The sequence below is a fragment of the Mizuhopecten yessoensis genome, unplaced genomic scaffold, assembly GCF_002113885.1.
Source record: "Mizuhopecten yessoensis strain PY_sf001 unplaced genomic scaffold, ASM211388v2 scaffold6847, whole genome shotgun sequence".
Lineage (NCBI taxonomy): Eukaryota > Metazoa > Mollusca > Bivalvia > Pectinida > Pectinidae > Mizuhopecten > Mizuhopecten yessoensis.
The window spans coordinates 66,108-85,483 of record NW_018406754.1 but is presented as its reverse complement, the minus strand read 5'-3'; the positions used below and the strand labels follow the sequence as shown (position 1 = coordinate 85,483).

The following is a 19,376-nucleotide window of genomic DNA, read 5'->3' as shown; positions in this document are numbered from 1 at the left end:
ACCCCCCACCCCCACCCCAATACTAATATCTAGCTACCTATAAAATCAGCTTATTTTGCATATTGTGCACAATCCTTTGACAGTTTGAGACTGTTTCAAGTTGGATATTTTATCCAAATGTCTTCTTTCAAGTTAAATTAACAGACTAACATGCAGAGAAGAATCCCTGTCAATCCCCAGAAATCTTATATCAATATTCATGAAAAAGAATGATGCTGAGATAATTAATGAAAAAAAAACATAGATACTGGTTAAGAGTTTAATGTTATTACTAAATGTTATCCAATGGAGAAATTACTTAATTCAGTAAGAAATACAATGTAATAACAAAGTGAGCATACCCTATACCCCTGCCCCGTTTAATTTGCCCGCTGACCTTTGACATTTTAACCTTGACTTTGACATTTAAAACCTTGACTGATAACCTACAAACCAGGGGTAGAACTATGTTATGCACAAGGTTTTTACTTAATAGACGGACACATACACATTCACACACACACACACACACACAATTGAAGCACTGACAAAGCAATAACAATACCCCCACCCACACACTAGAAGGCCCCTGCCTAAAATTACCTGAAAATTTCTACAGGTGAGAGATGTAACCAAAACCTTACCTGTACATGTTTTGATACTATGGTAATAAATCTGTATAATTCATAACAGCCACAGAGGAGCATCACTGAAAGCTGATTACAGCGTCGTATCAGCTGGGAGCAGCGTGGAACTGTGCATTGCTGCAGTGACTTGTATAATATGCAGCAGTATGCAGTTAATGTATATGTATAAGTGTCTGCTAACAGGCTAATAATGATTCACTTCAAATGTTCAATATCTGTCGTGTTTGTTAAATATCGGTTGAGATTGCTTAACATTTGTTGAGATTTCTTAATATCTGTTGTGTTTGTTAAATATCTTTTGAGATTGCTTATATCTGTTGTGATTGTTAAATATGTTTTGAGATTGCTTATATCTGTTGTGATTGTTAAATATCTTTTGAGATTGCTTATATCTGTTGTGATTGTTAAATATCTTTTGAGATTGCTTATATCTGTTGTGATTGTTAAATATCTTTTGAGATTGCTTATATCTGTTGTGATTGTTAAATATCTTTTGAGATTGCTTATATCTGTTGTGATTGTTAAATATGTTTTGAGATTGCTTATATCTGTTGTGATTGTTAAATATCTTTTGAGATTGCTTATATCTGTTGTGATTGTTAAATATGTTTTGAGATTGCTTATATCTGTTGTGATTGTTAAATATCTTTTGAGATTGCTTATATCTGTTGTGATTGTTAAATATCTTTTGAGATTGCTGATATCTGTTGAGATTGCTTATATCTGTTGAGATTGTTAAAGACTTTTGTATTAAATATGTAGTTATATGGCTTTGTCTCAGTCAATATCACTTTCTCAGGTCAATGTAACAAAATTTTCACCTCATGACTGATAAATATTGATTGATGTATACTGACACCTGCCTACTCAGACACACTGAGGGATCTAAAACATCTATTGTATTATATTGATTAGTCAGTGTACATAGCAGGGGGTGTTTAGGGGAAAATTGAGAATTTATCCATTATAATTACAGTACTGGAGATAAATTTACCAGTTAATGGATTTAATTATCAGTTAATTGACCTTTATTTATCATTTACATGTATTAAATGTTATCAATCTGTTAAATTTATCAATTAATGTATTTAATTATCAGGTAATTATATAATTGACCTTTATTTATCAGTTACATGTATTAAATGCTGTTAATCTGTTAAATTTATCAATTAATAAAGTTGAAATAACTTGTTTATGAGTTTGATTTGATCTGTTGACAGAGTTGACACCATGTGTAAACGATGTTAAACTTGATATGTTGATACAGTTTAAACAACTTGTAAATGAGCTTGAGGATCAATATATGGTACTGAATTCATTACCTACCTCGGTTAATATCATAAGATAAAATCCATCCGATTTCAGGTCAAACAAAAATAGATGTTGTGTTTCAAATTTCGTTAATTACCAGGGCCGCAGCTGTTCAAAACTATCGTCAAATTAACGATGTCGTTAAACCATGATTAGCGAGTCATTAAAAGTTAAAGGCGTCATTTAACAGTTGTTCAAAAAAGGTTAAAGTAACAAAAAGTATAGTTGTATAATAATTGTTAGCATTATGGTAGATAACAGAGAAAAAGTTTTTAGAAATAAAATGTTAATGGGGGTCTATTTAGATTTACAGTAAAACCTTGTTATACTGCCACCATCTATCCAATAGCAAATTTGGCATAATAAAGGGGGTTTGGCATTAAATTGAAGTAAATGTATGAGGAATTCATATATAAGAAAACGAGAAAAGAGCAAATTGAAATATGTTGGCGGTAAATCACATAGCAAAGAAAACGGGGGGCATTATATCGAGGGTTCCCTATAAAATAATAAGGTAAACGACATAGGCATTCTAAAGTAGAAAGGTGATATGTATAATTTTTTAAACCTGAAACACCAATATCTTTCTTATGTTCTATAGAACTTCACAATTATCAGCTAGATTAAGATTTTTACACCGGAACCCAGGATCAACATTTACACATTATAAAGAAGTTCATACAGTTATAGATGTTTAAGTCGCAGAAACATCCATTTTCAAAGTCTTTCATTCCATTTCTAGCCAGGATATTACGGACTGTTTGGGGACTTTTGTTTTCAACAGCTTAAAATGGGTGTTTTCATGAAGATGAGGTTACTGGCTCTATTACTGCGACTTTCCATACCAACATTACCATGACAGACCAGTACAGCCAACAGATCAATATTGAAGACCACACACTGGTGGAAGTGTGTAGGACATTCGGACTGGTGTCGTATTCAACCTAATAACCGCATGTTTTATATCATGTGATAGGACAGAATTCCTTGTAATATCATGTTTCAATGCAAATTGCCAAATATGTCACATGCAGATCTTATTTAGCTGTTACAGGCTAATTACTTTACTTTTATCTGGCAATTCTCGTGGAACTTATGTTTTCATAGAAAGATTTAATTGCATTTTCAACGATTCATTACTGAACTGTGAATATCCCAGGATGCATGACAGATATTTCTTTGAACACCCCTTTCTTACTGTGTACAGTAGTCATACAGGAATGGGAGGAAAAATTTTAGAATTTACAACAAAATAACACTGACAATGGATAGCGCACTTGCGTTTCACCAAGGCGGCCGGGGTTCGATTCCCCGATCGGACATGAAAAATTGGGGTCACCTGCCCGACCACCTGGGTTTTCTCCGGGTACTCCAGTTTCCTCCCACACTAAGACCTGTACGCACTAACATCCGGGCCAACAAGAGTGATTAATATAAGTTGAAATAACTTGTTTCATAATTGTTGTAAAATAAATAAAGTTTATATGTTAACACTGATAACATATGGTTGCAAACTGTGCAACTATTATGTTGAATATGGTTCAGACTACAGTGTGACCGACTAATAGCAACTTCGCCCACGTGCACTGGTTCAGTAAATTAGGACCATGTCTGCCTAGCCATGTCCATTAGTAACATGTACATGTATATATACGTATTACCGTACATGTATACATATTAACAAAAGAGGTCCAAGAGGGCCTGTAACGCTCACCTGAATATTTAAGCAGTCATAGCAAAATATTCTCATTAAATATTATATTGCACTAAAATATTTCCCTCGCAAACTTTGCTGGCTCCATCTGTTGAAACTACCAGCAAGATATTATTATAAGATTCTATGCTTTTTGATTTTTCTTCAGAAGTTGCTTGACATATTTTTCCCTGTGGCCTTGTAAGTAGGTCAATGTCATTTTCCTTCTCAAATTGGTTAGCTCTATTCCAAAATGCTACCAGCCAAATCTTATGAATCCATTCCTTTTAGTTCTTGAGAACAAATCCTTTAAAATGTTGTTGACCTCTGTGACCTCTAGATCTTAAGTAGATTGAGGTCATTTTCATTCGCAAACTTTGGTGAGCTCTATCCCAGGAAGTCACCAGCCCAATATTATAATTTTATGAAGTACTTTGAACCATTTGACATATTTGAACGCTGTGATTCGCAAACTTTTTTGGTCTCTTTCCCAGAAAATACCCAGCCAAATATTAAGCTTCTATACCTTTGAGTTCTTCAGAAGAACTTGTTTTTAGCGTTAGACATATCTGACTCCTGTGACCTTGAAAGTAGGTCAAGGCGATTTTCATTCGCAAACTTTTGTGAGGTCTATCCCCGGAAGACACCAGCCAAATATTATAATTTTATGAAGTACTTTGAACCGTTTGACATATTTGAACGCTGTGATTCGCAAACTTTTTTGGTCTCTTTCCCAGAAAATAACCAGCCAAATATTAAGGTTCTATACCTTCGAGTTCTTCAGAAGAACTTGTTCTAAGCGTTAGACATATCTGACTCCTGTGACCTTGAAAGTAGGTCAAGGTCATTTTCGTTTTTAAACTTTGTCGGGCTCTATCCCAGGAAGCCACCAGCCAAATACAAAGATTCTATACCTTTCAGTTCTTCAGAAGAAGTCCTTTGAAGTGTTTGAAACATTTGACCCCTGTGACCTTGAAAGAAAGTCCAGGTCATTTTCATCCTCAAACTTTGCCGGGCTCCATCCCAGGAATCCATTGGCCAAATATGAAGATTCTATACCTTTTAGTTCTTCAGAAGAAGTTGTTTGAAGTTTTTGACATATTTGACCCCTGTGACCTTGAAAGTAGGTCAAGGTCATTTTCGTTATCAAACTTTGTCAGGCTCCTACCAACAAAACTTTCAGTCAAATATCATGACTCTAGGCCTGTCCGTTCTTCAGAAGAAGTTGTTTAAGGGAAAAGTTGACGGACAAGGACGGACGGAAGACCGACACCGCACCATGACATAAGCTCACTTGCCCTTATTGCTAATAATGTATGCTATTTGATACCAATATCTATGCACAATATACAATGTACAAAATGCTAGTAAGCCTTTATAATTAATCCATCAAAAAATTAAGACTTAAGTCAAACACACATTCAAAATTATATTTGTACAAAGTGAAGTCTCAACATGACATTTTTACATTTCTTATTTCAAGTTATAAGATAGCATTACTCATGATCTTAAAATATTGAAAAGGATTGTTTAACAATAAATATTTTATATCTGAATTTAAAATGCAACACGCATGCAATTATCATTGATAAGGAAAGTATTGCTGAAAACTAGCATCTAAGATGTTTGAAAAACATTGTGAAAAACAAGGCTACTGAAAAATGTTAACAATATTGGCCTGGCGGATCAAGATAGCCGGTGTAATATTTATTCCATTCAAGCTTAGTGCCCCGTCTAGCTATAGCTGGTCGGCTTTTTTGGGGCCATGTGAGCACAAATCGAGCATGCCTTGTTATGTATAACCTTATCTTTTTCTTGTTCTTGTGGCTTCACATCATAGACTCACTAATTACGAAATATGACAATTTAATTAATTTCTGTTGTTTACTGGGGTTTTTCAGAATCCCCATAAATTACGTATACGCACAAATTATTAGAATCATTGTCATAAAACTAATCAGGAGAAGAAACGTATTGATGGAATAAAATCCAAGGAATTTGAAGTTTGTTCTTTGGAAATGTCACGTAAGCTTTCATCCACACCTTGTAATTACTCTACATGAGACCTGAATTCAGTTCACAACAATGCAAGGACACCTCTGGGGCATAATAACAAGGCAATAATTCTCCCCGTGGATTTTATAAGAGCCGGATAGCTGTAAACCCTCCCTCATTTTGACTATAATTTACCAATCTCCCTCATAACTCACACAAACTCAAAATCTGCATCCTGTGGTCAAATGATCTTCTACTTAGTGCAGAGTGTGTGCAATGATCATAACAGGTGTCTGAATCACATGATTTTTTTTGGACTTATTTTGATACATAAAAAGGGAAAGATAAATTGAGCAAAGCAAAGCAAAGCAAAGCTCCATATTTGGAAATGTGGAATGAGGTAGATCTCCCTCATTGGAGATTTCAGAGGTTGACAACTATGTTCGAGCGATATTTATGAAATCATGTCTTTGACCTTGAAACTAGGTCAAGGTCATTTTAATGAAAAAACTTTATAGCACTCCATCCTAGATACCTACTGGCAATATATCATAACCCTATGCCTTATGGAACTTGAGAAGATTGTTAAAGTTTTTAACATATTTGACCCCTGTGACCTTGAAAGTAGGTCAAGTTCATTTTAATGAGAACACTTTATAGTACTCCATCCCAGGTACCTACTGGCAAAATATCATAACCCTAGGCCCTAAAGTTCTTCAGAAGAAGTCGCTCAAAGAATAAGTTGACGGGCAGAGGGATGGACGACGGACGGACGACGGACGACGCACCATCCCATAAGCTCACCAGTCCTTCGGACCAGGTGAGCTAGTTATTAAATCAGGTTTTCCATGTTTTTTCTCACCCTTGATATATTCCTCCACAACATACACATATCTGTTGATTAAACTCGCTCTGTTAGATATATAACCAATCATAACTCATCGGATAAGAAATATTTCACAATGTATTTCAAATAAGGTCAAACTTCGATGTTTCGAACTTTGCGGGACTTCGACTCACGGATATTGAACATCTAAATCCTGTAAATTAGACAGAATGTGATTCTCTCAAAATGTGACGAAACACAGCCTAAGACATTTAACTTTAATTATATTTCCATTTGATTTATTATCAAATTCGACATTTCTTAGACAATTAAATTTCCGAAGCCTGTACTGTTCAAATAACCACGGGACATTTTTAATGTTTTAGAATAGGTGAATATTTCACTTCGATTTATTAGTTGTAATTTTCAATGTTTTATTAAAGAATGGGCCTCGAGAAGTTCGAATCTTGGAAGTTCGATTTATGGAAGTTTGACTATAATCTTAACTTACCCTCCAGAGTAGGTTGGTGTGGTCTGGCTAGATGATGGACCAGACATCCCAGGATACATTCCTGGATATCCCTGGGGGTGGAGATTTATCACATTGGGCATCCACATGTTTGGACTGGAGAAAGACGTGGGTGGGAGTTGGGATAGGGAGAGAGGCCCAAGGGACGAGATCATATGAGCCGAGCTTCCCCCACTTCCAGGAACCATAGGTTGATTGACGTTTTGTCCTCCTAAGTGTGAAGGGTGCATGGATGATATCGGCATACTGGGTGTGTTATTATTCACAATACTAGAATGTAATCTCTTCCGTGTCAGCGGTCCTGAGAAATGAATCGGAGATGATGCTGCCGTGGATACAAGGTTTAAGCCTCCGGGTAAAGACACGGAAACAGTCGTGGTAGGTATACTTGAAAGCCCAGTAGTACCGTGAATATAAGCCTGGGACAGGTTTGTAGCACCGACTGAGGTAGGCATGTGGAGGTGAGATGCAGCACTTGCATGTTGATATCCAGGAGCAAGTCTTGGCTGTTTAGCTGAATTTGAACTGGACCCGCCTACAAGATTCATAGAAGCTGGTCCCATCGTATTATTGGCCAATGCCATCGGAGGGCCACTTAACATCTGACCAGTAGATCCTTGAGACATTCGAGGATAGGGTATTGTAAGTTTTTCACGACGTATATTTCTCTGTCTCCCCGTACCTATTCTTTGCTGTGTCATATTGCTAAAATTGATTTGATAAGGTAGATTCAGAGAAGAATGGGTGAGGTCCAGTATGGTTGATCCTTGTCCTGTCTGTAGAAAAAAGTCGTCAATCACCCTGGCAACGTCTGCATCATAGGTATGCCATTCGCCTGCTGTATCACCTTCCCATTGCCACAGCGAACCCCTCCCCCACGGTGAGTCAGGGGGGTACAACATCCGACGTACAGGACGTGGGGTTCCTGTTGAAAGAAGTGAACGATTTCATAAAATATTATCAAAACTTTTCAAAACTACCTTTTTAAAGTGTCATTAGGAAAGTACAATGAACCCTTTCACCACTGTAGACCACAATGGACTCGTCCCAATAAATGCATGGTAGAGTCCACTAAATTTACCTAGGGGTGAAAGGGTTAACTATGTTTTTTATGATACATAATACACACAAACAAACTGAATGAGAAAAAAACAGCAAATAACCATAGTACATGTATATAGCTTTCACCAGTCACGCAGTATAAAGCCCATTTCCTTGCATAATGATGTTTCTTATTTCTTCGAAAAACATGATAGTTTTATAGTTGTCCAAACTTTTGATTCTCTACAGTTTGGTATTATTTTCAATATTTACAGCCATTATGCAAAGTTTGAGTATAAGGACAGTTTAGTAACTAGATGTAGAATTTACATAGAAATCAGGTCTAAAAATAACATCTCTCAGTCATCATCTTTCAAAATTAACTTTCAAAGGACTAGAGGCATTGTAACCATGTATCACACATAAAATACAATTAAGGCACAATAAATTATTTTATCACATAATGTACTGTGTTATCCAGTGAATATACCCATGTCTTATTTTTTGGCGTATTAACCCGTGTAATATGACTTATCAGCCCTGTGATTGGTTGTAAGTTTCAATTGTTTCAATTGTGACATCACACCTAGGATAAGTACATGACGTCACAGACTTACGCACTGGAGTCAAAATGGCGGCTTTTTACATTTCAAGGTTGAATGAATAATGTTGTTTTACACGAATAAATGCCACAAATCTTGATTATGTGATAAAAAGGATCTTCCACTCGTTTTCATTTCATATGAAATTTATGAAACTCGTCACGAATTTTTCATTTTAGCTCGCCTATGAAATGGAAACTCATGCAAGATGATCCTATTATTTTCATCTTGCCTTTATTGAATGAAATTCAGGAGTCGTTGTTACTAGTATAAACAAGCTTAATTATAAAAGGTCTTAATTTTCTACATTGTGTTTTAACTACCTCATTCCGACTCGGCCAAATTTTGAGGGTTTGAAAAACAAGGAGGCCCACGTAAAGGCCTTAACCCTTTCACCCCTATGTAAGTTCAGTAGACTCAGCCATGCATTGATACAGATGTGTCCATTAGGGTCTGATGTGACAGAAGCTACACACACCCATGGCCTCTATGATACACTAATGATAATTATAATTTGAGGTTCTTATAAATACCGCTTTATCACAACCTAGTTCGTAGGTCGTCTCAAAGCGGTTCACAAACTATAATCCGTGGTTATAGGGCCTTTGCAACCAGCCAATATCTGTCTCAACTCCCTGGGGAGCATACAGCCGGAGCTGCCATTTCGGCGCTAACATTCAACAATTATAGTGCTGCCCAACCACATACTCATTTACAGCTGAGTAGACTTGAACAAGCGGAGTGAAGTATCTTGCTCAAAGATACAACACAGTGCCGTGGTGTGACTCGACCACGGAACCTTTACAAGGGAAGATATATCAGTAATTCATGGAGCAAATTCTGTGATGGATGCATGTCTAAGTGATGTTAAAGGGAACCAATCTGGCGATCACTTTGCTATGCAAGCAACTATGAATTGTAGTAAGCCAGATAGTGCAAGGAAGGAGGTCAGCTTCCAGAAATTCTACAAAATGTCCATACGGTATACCAGATTTCATCAATGATATTGAGTCTACTTCTGCCTTCACTGAAGGTGGAGTTGATGATCTTGTTGAAGCATATCTGGTATAGAGGTACTGATAAAGAAACATACATGTTTACAGTCTAAGGAACCGGTGATAATTGTAAGACCCCCCCCCCCCCCCCCCCCTGTTGTACATTGTATAATGAAAATCTCCGCGTGGAAAAACAAAACTGCAGAAAAAGCAAAAAAAAGGACTAAATTTACTGTTCACCAAACAATTTATAGGGAACCGAAGTGTCAGCAAGCAATGGCTCCCCAGCTTAAACAAGAGCCAGAACTATTTAGACTGCCCCAGCTATATAAAAACCTAGGGGTATACTTTGATAGTTCACTGAACATGGAGAAACAAGTGAACGCTATTGCCAAATCCTGTTACTACCACATCAGAAACATTGCCTGCATCCACTATCCGGCTGTTTATGGCTGCAGATCAATGCATTCAAGACTTTGGTACATTCACTTGTTACCTCTCTCGATCAGTTGGACTATGGTAATTAATGCCCTGCTCTAGCTGTGGTATATATCTGACAAACTAACTAGTCATCTGCAGAGGGTCCAGAATACTGCAGCAAGTCTGGTCTCGAAAGAGAGAGCAAGTTACACCAGTGCTATATTCATTGCACTGGTTACCTGTATGATACAATTTGTTGCATCGCCAAATTTTATTGTACACATACAAGCAACTCTGAGGTTTTGCCAGGTGTTTATGTGGTCCAGTACAGGGACCCATTCCCAATTGAAAAAAAGACCGTGCATTATCCCAATTGCAGTCTTTGTTTTCCCAATTAGATTAAAAAGCATGTTTATAAAACTTTCCAGTCATTATTTGTGAGACGTTAAATGTATTACTGTCCATGAAGGAGCATGTAAAATACATAAACAAAAACAGTGATTTGAGGTGCTTATTTATTACTACACATTAATTTACTGTAAGAAACAGCTAGAGGAAACCTTTTTGCTAAACACATTGCAGGTTTTAATTTTTTTTCCAAACTTATGATATTTTTCCCAACTTGTACATTTGGGAACACTGATGATATTTCCCAATTTTTGCCAAATGCTGATGATATTTTCCCAGTTCCTGCTCAGGGGCCCTTTCCCAAAATAGCCGTCAAAAACCCTGGAACTGAATGGAAAAGCTCCCCAGATTTTACAGGAGCTTGTTACTCTGGATCAGCCATACCATGGTCACTGTGGTCGAAGACAGAATCCTTGTTGTGTGTCCCAAAATCTCATACTGTGACCAGTGTTTTTGTTATCTAAATTTTACTATTCCTCAGTTTTTGGTCGTTTTGGGAAAGTAAAGTACTTTTTAGCAAGGGGAAACAGCCTGTATTGGACAGTAAAACTGAGCAAAATAAATCAAATCACTAGTGACCTACAGAAACTTGTACTTTGGATGGGTTTCGGCTATGTTGTGGAATAGCTTAAATTACCATCTGCTACCAGGAAGACAGAAACTCTGGCTTCATTCAAAAAGGATATAAATACCCTGGTGATCTTGAGAATAGACTCTGCAACACTCTCATCGTGACTGATGATTGCAATTGAATTTGACAGTTTTTCATATGACCAAATGCAAGAAGTCAGACAAAACAAAATACTGTCAGGTAATTTTACACAACTTCGAAACAAAATACTAGTAAGTAATTTTACACTGATACACAACATGATCTAGTAAAACCTATAACATATATTTATTTGTATCATAATTTTTTGAGTGTTTACAGCCATTTCTTTAGATTTAGTATACTAGAAAAAAATGTATAGAAATGTTATTTATATCTATTCTATTTACACATATTTTAGAAAACACCTTTTGTCTGTCAACTATGTTATGTCAATTATGTCAATTTAACACCGTTTTAAGCACTATATGTCTGGCTAGATTTCATAATATCTTTGACCAATAAAAAAAAAACATTTGACAAAATGTACCCAGCAGAGTAAAAGTGTTTTCGTTAGTTATTTCGAACAAAAGTGAGCTATATGTCAAATACAAATAATTGTAACTGCTTTCCCTGCAGTAGTGTTTTAACAGTTTAACGCGGCGTCATGCATTCACCTCTTACACTTACATGAAACTGCTGTCAAAAAATTATCGACGTAATTAACATACACGCAGCATGTTTCGACTATAATGTATCAAAACAGCTAAAGTAGGTTAATGCTCTACTGTACAACATTGAACAGATGGTTATTGATTTTTCATGATGTATATTGACTAAATATTTCACCATGAAAAAAATGTTGTATATATCACTAATAGGGCAAAGTGTGCACACAAAATCAACATATTTGCTATTCAACATACAAATAGACCTGCACATAATTTAAGGTTGCCTTATTGTGTCGCGGATCAACTTACCAGTGCCGAGACGAATTTGGCACATGGCAATAAAATCAATGGAATACATATTGAGCATCCCATCGATGACACTGAGATTCAGACTAGCAGTCTGTGATCTGTTTGATTCAATATATTGTGTAACATGTGGCATGTAAGGTTTCCAGCGCCCATATTCATTCATCCATTCCCAGACGATCACGAAATCTGTAGCGGACGACGCCATTTTTGACAGATACATTTAATTTCTCGGGAGTTATTCATTATTATATAGACGAAACGCGAAGAGTTCCGAAAATATTATGAAACTCTCACAACTTTGAGACTTTTTTTTCTATTTAATAATTGCTACAGTTTCTTAACAAAAAGTTTTCTTATAAAGTACACATAGGCAAGAAATACGTTGCTTTATTTTCTATTCCTTATTAAAAAAATGTATAATCTTTATTTATTTCGGAAATAAAGAAATTACCCATGATCCTTTGGCATTCCTGTAGTGAAGGAAATCCATTGACCGCAGCTGACAATGATTCAAGAAAAAAATATCTGAGTTAGCCTTCTGTCAGCATGACATATTGGCTGATAGTTGGATATTTGTTGGAAATGAACTACTTAAGCTGTTAGTTGAAGTGGTAAGATTGTCATTGCTAGAACTATCGAAAGCTGCGCATTTGCAACACGGCTTTGCAGCCAACTGTTTACAATAATCTGATATAAACGGAGAATATTTTTTACCAAGCCTAGGGTACAGTGGTGTGATTAAGGCACTTTGTTTTAAATATTACCAATCACTTTTATTGATTCATGGCTGATAAAAGCAAAAACATCCATTCGTAGGGTTGGCTGCCTGTCGAAGCAACTCTTGCGTACATAATTATAAAGCAATAACAGCATTACAGTGATGGTGCAGATGTATCGGGCAGGGTTTTATGAAAGGGAGAAGTATAGTACGCATTTAATTATATTCCCCTTTGTCCTTTTCACCCAACACACTGCATTCAGAGGTTGGATAAGCTACATATGTGACAGGAGATGAAAAAATGCACGTCCAGACCGGGGTTCGAACCCGGGACCCTTCAAACTCTAGGTGGATGCTCTACCTCTGGTCTCTGACGGTTGACCCAGTCCTGTTTCGCAACACATATATAAGAACTTACTGTACCTCAAATGGTGTTTTCCCACCTAGCCAACATACCTGCACAGTTATTAAAGCACCTCAGTATGATTGGCGTTCCGGAAACCTTCATCTGTAATTTAGGATCCTCCATCAATATTGTATTTTTGGAAGATGTTAATCAATGTATATGAGGAAGATTGGTGTTCAATGTTGAAAATCAATTGACAATTTATTTTACTTGGATTTTTAAAATCTTGTGAAAAGAAAGATTAGTATGGTAATTATAAACCATAATCGAAATATTTTTCTTCCAGAAGAGCATAATTAAGTAAAGTGAATAGAATGGAACTATAGACTAAAAGCTTCTACACTATTGACTTGTTTTCTCAATCTGTTCAAGTGAATTTAAACTGTCATCTTTCACAGTCACTCTAAGTCGGACCCTAGTGCTGTGACATAAAATGATTCGTTATTTCTCTGATAAGGCAAAACTTTAGATCTAAGCGAACTTATGAAGATTGAATTTTGATTATGTTTCCAGGTATGTAATTCTAATTTGTCAACATGAAAGGAACAGTTCATCCCTGTAAATTTAAAACCTTCTACACAGATATTCTCACAGATTTTAGGAATTTACGTTTTCCTCTGTTGTCAGTTCTAATATTATCCATAAAAATTCTTCAATAACAACATGATTTGTGATTATTTTTGTAGGTCCTTTGCTGATAAGGCCACAGCTCGAATTAAAAGTTAACAAATGACAAATTACCACATACAGCTAAACTGTATTTTTAAACAGTCTATTGTTGACAATGCTTGAGTGACCAGATATCAATTAAATGGCGGAGAGCATCGTCTAATGTTCAGATGTTCCTGGTTCTAATTCCGGTCGGGACATTATATTAGACAATCGATTCCTGCTACCGTGATGCAGATAGCCATCACTCAAACTGTTAAACAGGAGGGGTTTTGTCTCGCAGCCACAAAGTAGCGCAAGCAAGACTAAGGTGTTGCTTTTCCGGCGACGGCTGTGTCAACATTAAGTTTTTGCGTTTAAGTTAGTTTCACTGAAAGTATATGTAATAGACCAACCAAACTTGGACCATAGATGCATCTTAGGTATGTAACAGGAAAGAGAATAGAGTGCTTCCACCGGGGATCAAACCCTCAATCTCCAGGTTCCTAGTCGAACGCTCTACCACTGAGCTAAAGGGAAATTCCTCTAGCTCGAAGCCAGAAGGCGACCTTAATCCTATGTACAATCAAAACCTGCCACACTACTCCTCCCTTTTTAAATGTGTTTGCCCTCGAACACCACAACCCAGGTTCTAACCCCCTGTCACAACAGGGAGGGCCACAGACACCATTTGTAACAGGAAAGAGAATAGTGTGCTTCCACCGGGGATCGAACACTCAATCTCCAGGTTCCTAGTTGCTTTACCACTGAGCTAAAGGGAAATTCCCTCTAGCTCAAAGATAGTACAGGTGACCTTAATCCTATGTACAATCAAAACCTGCCACAGGTAGTACATCTCAACCCATGCATCAAATGCTGGATGATGCCTACCTTTCATGGTCCAATGAATTTGTCAGCATCTCGATCAAAATTATATTTTTGCATTAAAGTTATAAGTTTCTCTGAAACTATAAGTGCTACCCCCACCAAACGTGACATGTGCATTAACTCATTCACCCCTGAAGACACATTTGAACTCTTCCAATTCAAAGGTTGGAATAGTTCATTATGAAACTTCAGGGGTGAATGAGTTAATGGTCAAAGCGGTGCACAGGCAAGACATTTCTATCCAAATGGCTTGTTTTTATAAAAAGAAAAAAATATGAATATGATCATTAATTTTTAAATGTTTAATTTCTACTAAACAAATTCTTGTTTTTCAGATTAATTGTTGAACGAAAGACTCCGCCAATACACAATCATGGCAAACGAAACAGCAGTTCACAAGCGCAACATGGAGAGTGCCATACTATTCATGCAGCAGGAGCATGCCACCACGCTGAAAGCTTTACATGAAGAAATCCGAAATCTACAGAAAAAGTGTTCAGGTCTGCTAAATATTATGTCTGTACTGATAAAGAATGGACCTACGGCTTTTATTTATCACACTTTTATTATATGTTTGTTTAACGGGAACATTCCTGATAGAAAAACTATTTTTGCCTTAATTTGTAAAATTAAATAAATTCACTTTTTTTAATTTGTACTTTTCGATAATTTAATTATGAATTAAATTCATGAATAGACATTTAAAACCATTCAATAATATTCCATTTCACAATTTTGATAACTGAAACTTCAGATGTTTGTTCGTTTTTTTCAATGATTTTCCCAGTATTGTCTACAATGTGACATTTGGAATTCCAGCACAATGAAAGTCTTCTTCAGTTTATTAGAAATTGAGCGCAAACCATTTCCAAAATAGACAAAAGCCACTAACCCTTGGCAATGTAAAATGTAGTCAGGCTAGTATGATATATAACTATAATTGTTTTGGTTACAATATAAAATAGAAATGGATATTGGGCCCTATCTACCACATTCTCACTCTGAGCCTAAGGCATAAATATGCAAAATGAAAATAAAATATTATTTTGATTATTATTATTCAGCATTTGTTCATGCCTTTTTCTTTTTCATTTTTCAGACTTAACATTCCAGATAAATATGCAGGGTCTCGGCATTGATGATAATGGTAGGTATAATACTCTGTGTTTTTAACATTAAAATACTAAAAGAAAATATTAATACAATTAATCTAAACCTGTGAATGAAAAACAAAAATTATGCTTTTTTGGCATCTTTCAATACTCAGAGATATGAATTTCACTTTTCTTTTCTTTTTGTAAAAGTATAGAACTGTATTTGTGAAAATAATTTGGTTTGGTTTTATCTTGTTTAACATCCTATTAACAGCTTATATTGGGTCATTTAAGGCCGCATCTCCATGCGTATGTTCATTGTAAATTCTGTGTTTTTAATAAGTATCTTTTTTCTGGCGTCTTTTTTCTCACCATAATGTTTAAGTTTTGATTTGAAATATCTTCAAAAGTTCTTATCTTCTATCCCAGAAGTAAACCTCAATAATGTCTAGAAAAATAATAATAAATATTGTTTACCTGCATGGGACACTGGTAATTCTCAATAGACGGAAGTGAAAAGCTAAAATGTTTTGGGAAAGATTTTTAAAGAGATTTTTCTTTTTAAAGATGTGTGCTACATTTCTATGACTCACACCCCCTACCATGAAGGTTGGAGTGATATTTGTGGTTGTCCCACGCAAGGTTTATAAACTTCAATCTCTTAAGATTCTCAGCAGAAAAAATGAGATTTCTTTTTCATATATGAATGATTGTTTTTCTACAATCATATCAGTGTTATGTTCCAAAACAATGGTTACCTTTCAATCAGCATTTGTAATCTGTTTTTCTTCCTCAATTTCTTTCCTGTCAAAAGCTAATTATGTTGTTTTTTTGTTAAAATATCATGTCATTCATCATTATAATGTTTTCCTGAATGACACCATTTTCCCCAACAAAGGAGTCGCTGTATATTTCAAACCACGAAAGGAGACCCACCTGTATTGGGTGGGAAAATCATATCCTTCCCAAAAGAAAAGAGCTCTGTTGAGATAATTAAGGATTAAAACATTTTAATGGACATAGCTGACACAAATCCCAGGTTTGAAAATAATGTGTAAGATGACATTGATACTGTATATAAGTCATTTTGTTGTCTATACAGGTGCTACGTCAGCCAAGGTGGAGGAACTACAGAAGGAGATGGGAGAGAAGGCACAAGTTCACTCAAAACTCGAAAAGGAGCTGGAAAGGAAAGAGAAAGTTGTTCGTGAGATTGAACTATTGGCGAAAAAACAAAAAATGAAATACATTGATGCAGCCCGTAAAAAGACACAAGAAATCGATCAATATAAGGCAGAACTTGAGTCAAAATCAAACCAAATAGCTTACCTTACTTCTGAACTGCACAAGTTAAAGCGTCTTCAACTTGAGTCAGCAGCAGTGACAAAGACCGTTATCACAGATGGACACATTGTGCCAGTACCCCCTTCCCGAGATCAATATTCGGGACGTGCTCGTCGTGGGATTATTCGACATAGTAAGCCCAGTGTTGATCCTGAGGAGCTTGGAAAACGTGCTGTTAGAACAAGTTCGGGAAAATCGACAAGTTCTTCACGATCAGACTCTCCGATTGAATTGGCAAAGCCATTTTTACGGTATAGTGATGAAATGGACGCTGACGTCCAAATAAAGGGTAATGCTCGACACCCCCTTCCTCCAATTAGACCCTCAGTAAGTCGAGAGGACGCAGGGACAGGTCGACAGGTTTATCTGCATAAGATGCTCCCAGTTGCACCTCCACAGCTCACGGCCACAAAGCACAGCAGGACGAAAACGCGGGAAATGCCCATCTTAGCTGTTGATCAAGTGTCAGGGGCAGAGTCTAAGTGGGCTCAACCTCAGCATTCACATAGCCATGAGTATAATTGATGTGACATTTTGTCAAAGATTTTCTTATCAGTGCCACAGACACCTTTTTTACACCATGTGTTATTTTTACCTATAACTATGCCACGCTAAGGAACAAAATCATCTCGCAAACAAAAATCACTGAATGGAACTTAGAGCTAGAACAGCAAAATCAAATTAATGTAGGATAATAATCAACATGAAATAAATTATGGAGTTCTACGAATGTGCATTATTGTCTTTTTACTTTCAAATAATAAATCAAAATTGTTTAGACATTTTTACTCACTTCAATTTAATGATCAAGTAAAATGTCAATTTTGAATGTAATATGAAAAGAAAAAATTCTTAACCATAACTAGTAAAATGAATGCCTGTCCGAGTGATTCCTTATTATTGTAAAAAAAAATAGTAGCAGGTAATTTTATAAACAATGTACTTTTGTTTAGCTCGAGATGTAATGTCAGGGTTTCCACTTTGTAGCATTTTGCTTATCTTGCAATTTTTTTTTATATATATATGCTAGTTGTTTGATGATAAAGATAGAAGAGATTTTGTGATTGGCTATTAGATAAGTAAGAGATTTTGTGATTGGGTGTAATAACAGTAGATTGATTGGTTGTTCAGTTCAGCTGTCGCCATTGTGAACACTGTCGTATTAATTCTGGGGGGGGGGGGGTTGTATTTTCTGTTTTTAGGCTGACTTTGAATTAGGTTACGTACAATTTTTTTGTATATGCAGCTTGTTGTTCACGTTTGATGAAATACCTAGCTCACCAAATTATGCAGAATTCTAAATCTCCGACGAATCACTTGATGGGAAAGTTCTACAAGTAGAAATTCCATGGTGATATCATTATATATTTCTTTGCCTACTTCAACTTTTATTTTTGTTAAAAGAATCTAATTTTTTGATAATTTTTCTGTTTGTTAATTTTCACAGATGGTTGTGAAAATACATGAACTAGAAAAGAAATCATCTGAAATTGAAATTTGATTATGAAATGAATGTATCAAATTAAATAATATATTCTGATATATTACCAACTTGTTAAGTGTTTGTGTCAACTATTGTCAGATCTTAAGTTGGATTTGCTGCATTCAGAAGTTTCATGTTTAAATTTTTAATTAATTAAGTTTTGTTGTAACTTGTAGATGTGTGTATTTGTTGCTTACATGTATTTGGCTAAATTTCTTGGAAAACGTGTTTATTTCATTACAGATAGACAAGAAAACACATACCCTTCTTGTATGGTAGTTTATAAATATTCTAGCTACAGGTATTCCAGCACCTGTATTTTAAGCAACTGCTGAACAGAGTGCAGGCGCTAATTTAAAAAAAAATATATAAAAAATAGGCGCTTTATTTGCATTTTCAATTGTTTTTACTTAAATTCAATTTATAAAAATAAATTATTTAATGTCGTACTGAGGGCGTAGACTCCTTAATTGAAATAATTTTATCGATGCTTCTCCAGGGATAATTTCCTACATGGTAATGTTTAACTGTGCAATTCAATGTATTTAGCCTCTATTTTGTTAATTTTGTTTTTGTTAATTTTTAGGTATGAGGCGATAAAAATTTTGTGTGAAGAAACTTTTATCCTTCTTGAATTCAGGAAAGTAGTTATATAATGATATATTTTAGAGGATGCATTTCGTTTTTTCTAATGACTTCTTCTGTGATACATGTGTTCGAAAAGTGTTGTAACGAAATATGTTTTAACCAAGAGCTTTGCTATTACTAAGAAAACGATTT

At 35.7% G+C, this 19,376-nt stretch overlaps 2 protein-coding genes across 2 annotated transcripts in view; one reads left to right on the top strand and one right to left on the bottom strand.

Moving 5' to 3' along the window:
* LOC110452720 (E3 ubiquitin-protein ligase DTX1-like) overlaps nucleotides 1–12,220 on the bottom strand; it is a 33,123-nt gene extending 20,903 nt beyond the window's left edge. The window contains exons 1-2 of the mRNA XM_021501368.1: nucleotides 12,016–12,220; nucleotides 6,963–7,905 (exon numbers count right to left, since the gene is read on the bottom strand). Coding sequence (XP_021357043.1) covers nucleotides 6,963–7,905; nucleotides 12,016–12,220 — 1,148 coding nt within the window. The remainder of the gene's footprint in view (nucleotides 1–6,962; nucleotides 7,906–12,015) is intronic.
* A 250-nt stretch (nucleotides 12,221–12,470) lies between these two features.
* Nucleotides 12,471–17,843, top strand: LOC110452722 (coiled-coil domain-containing protein 92-like). The gene is made up of 4 exons (XM_021501370.1): nucleotides 12,471–12,626; nucleotides 15,011–15,175; nucleotides 15,775–15,822; nucleotides 16,872–17,843. Exons 2-4 carry the CDS (start codon nucleotides 15,049–15,051, stop codon nucleotides 17,636–17,638), a joined length of 942 nt encoding a protein of 313 aa, XP_021357045.1. The 5' UTR covers nucleotides 12,471–12,626; nucleotides 15,011–15,048; the 3' UTR covers nucleotides 17,639–17,843.
* Nucleotides 17,844–19,376: the final 1,533 nt, after the last annotated feature.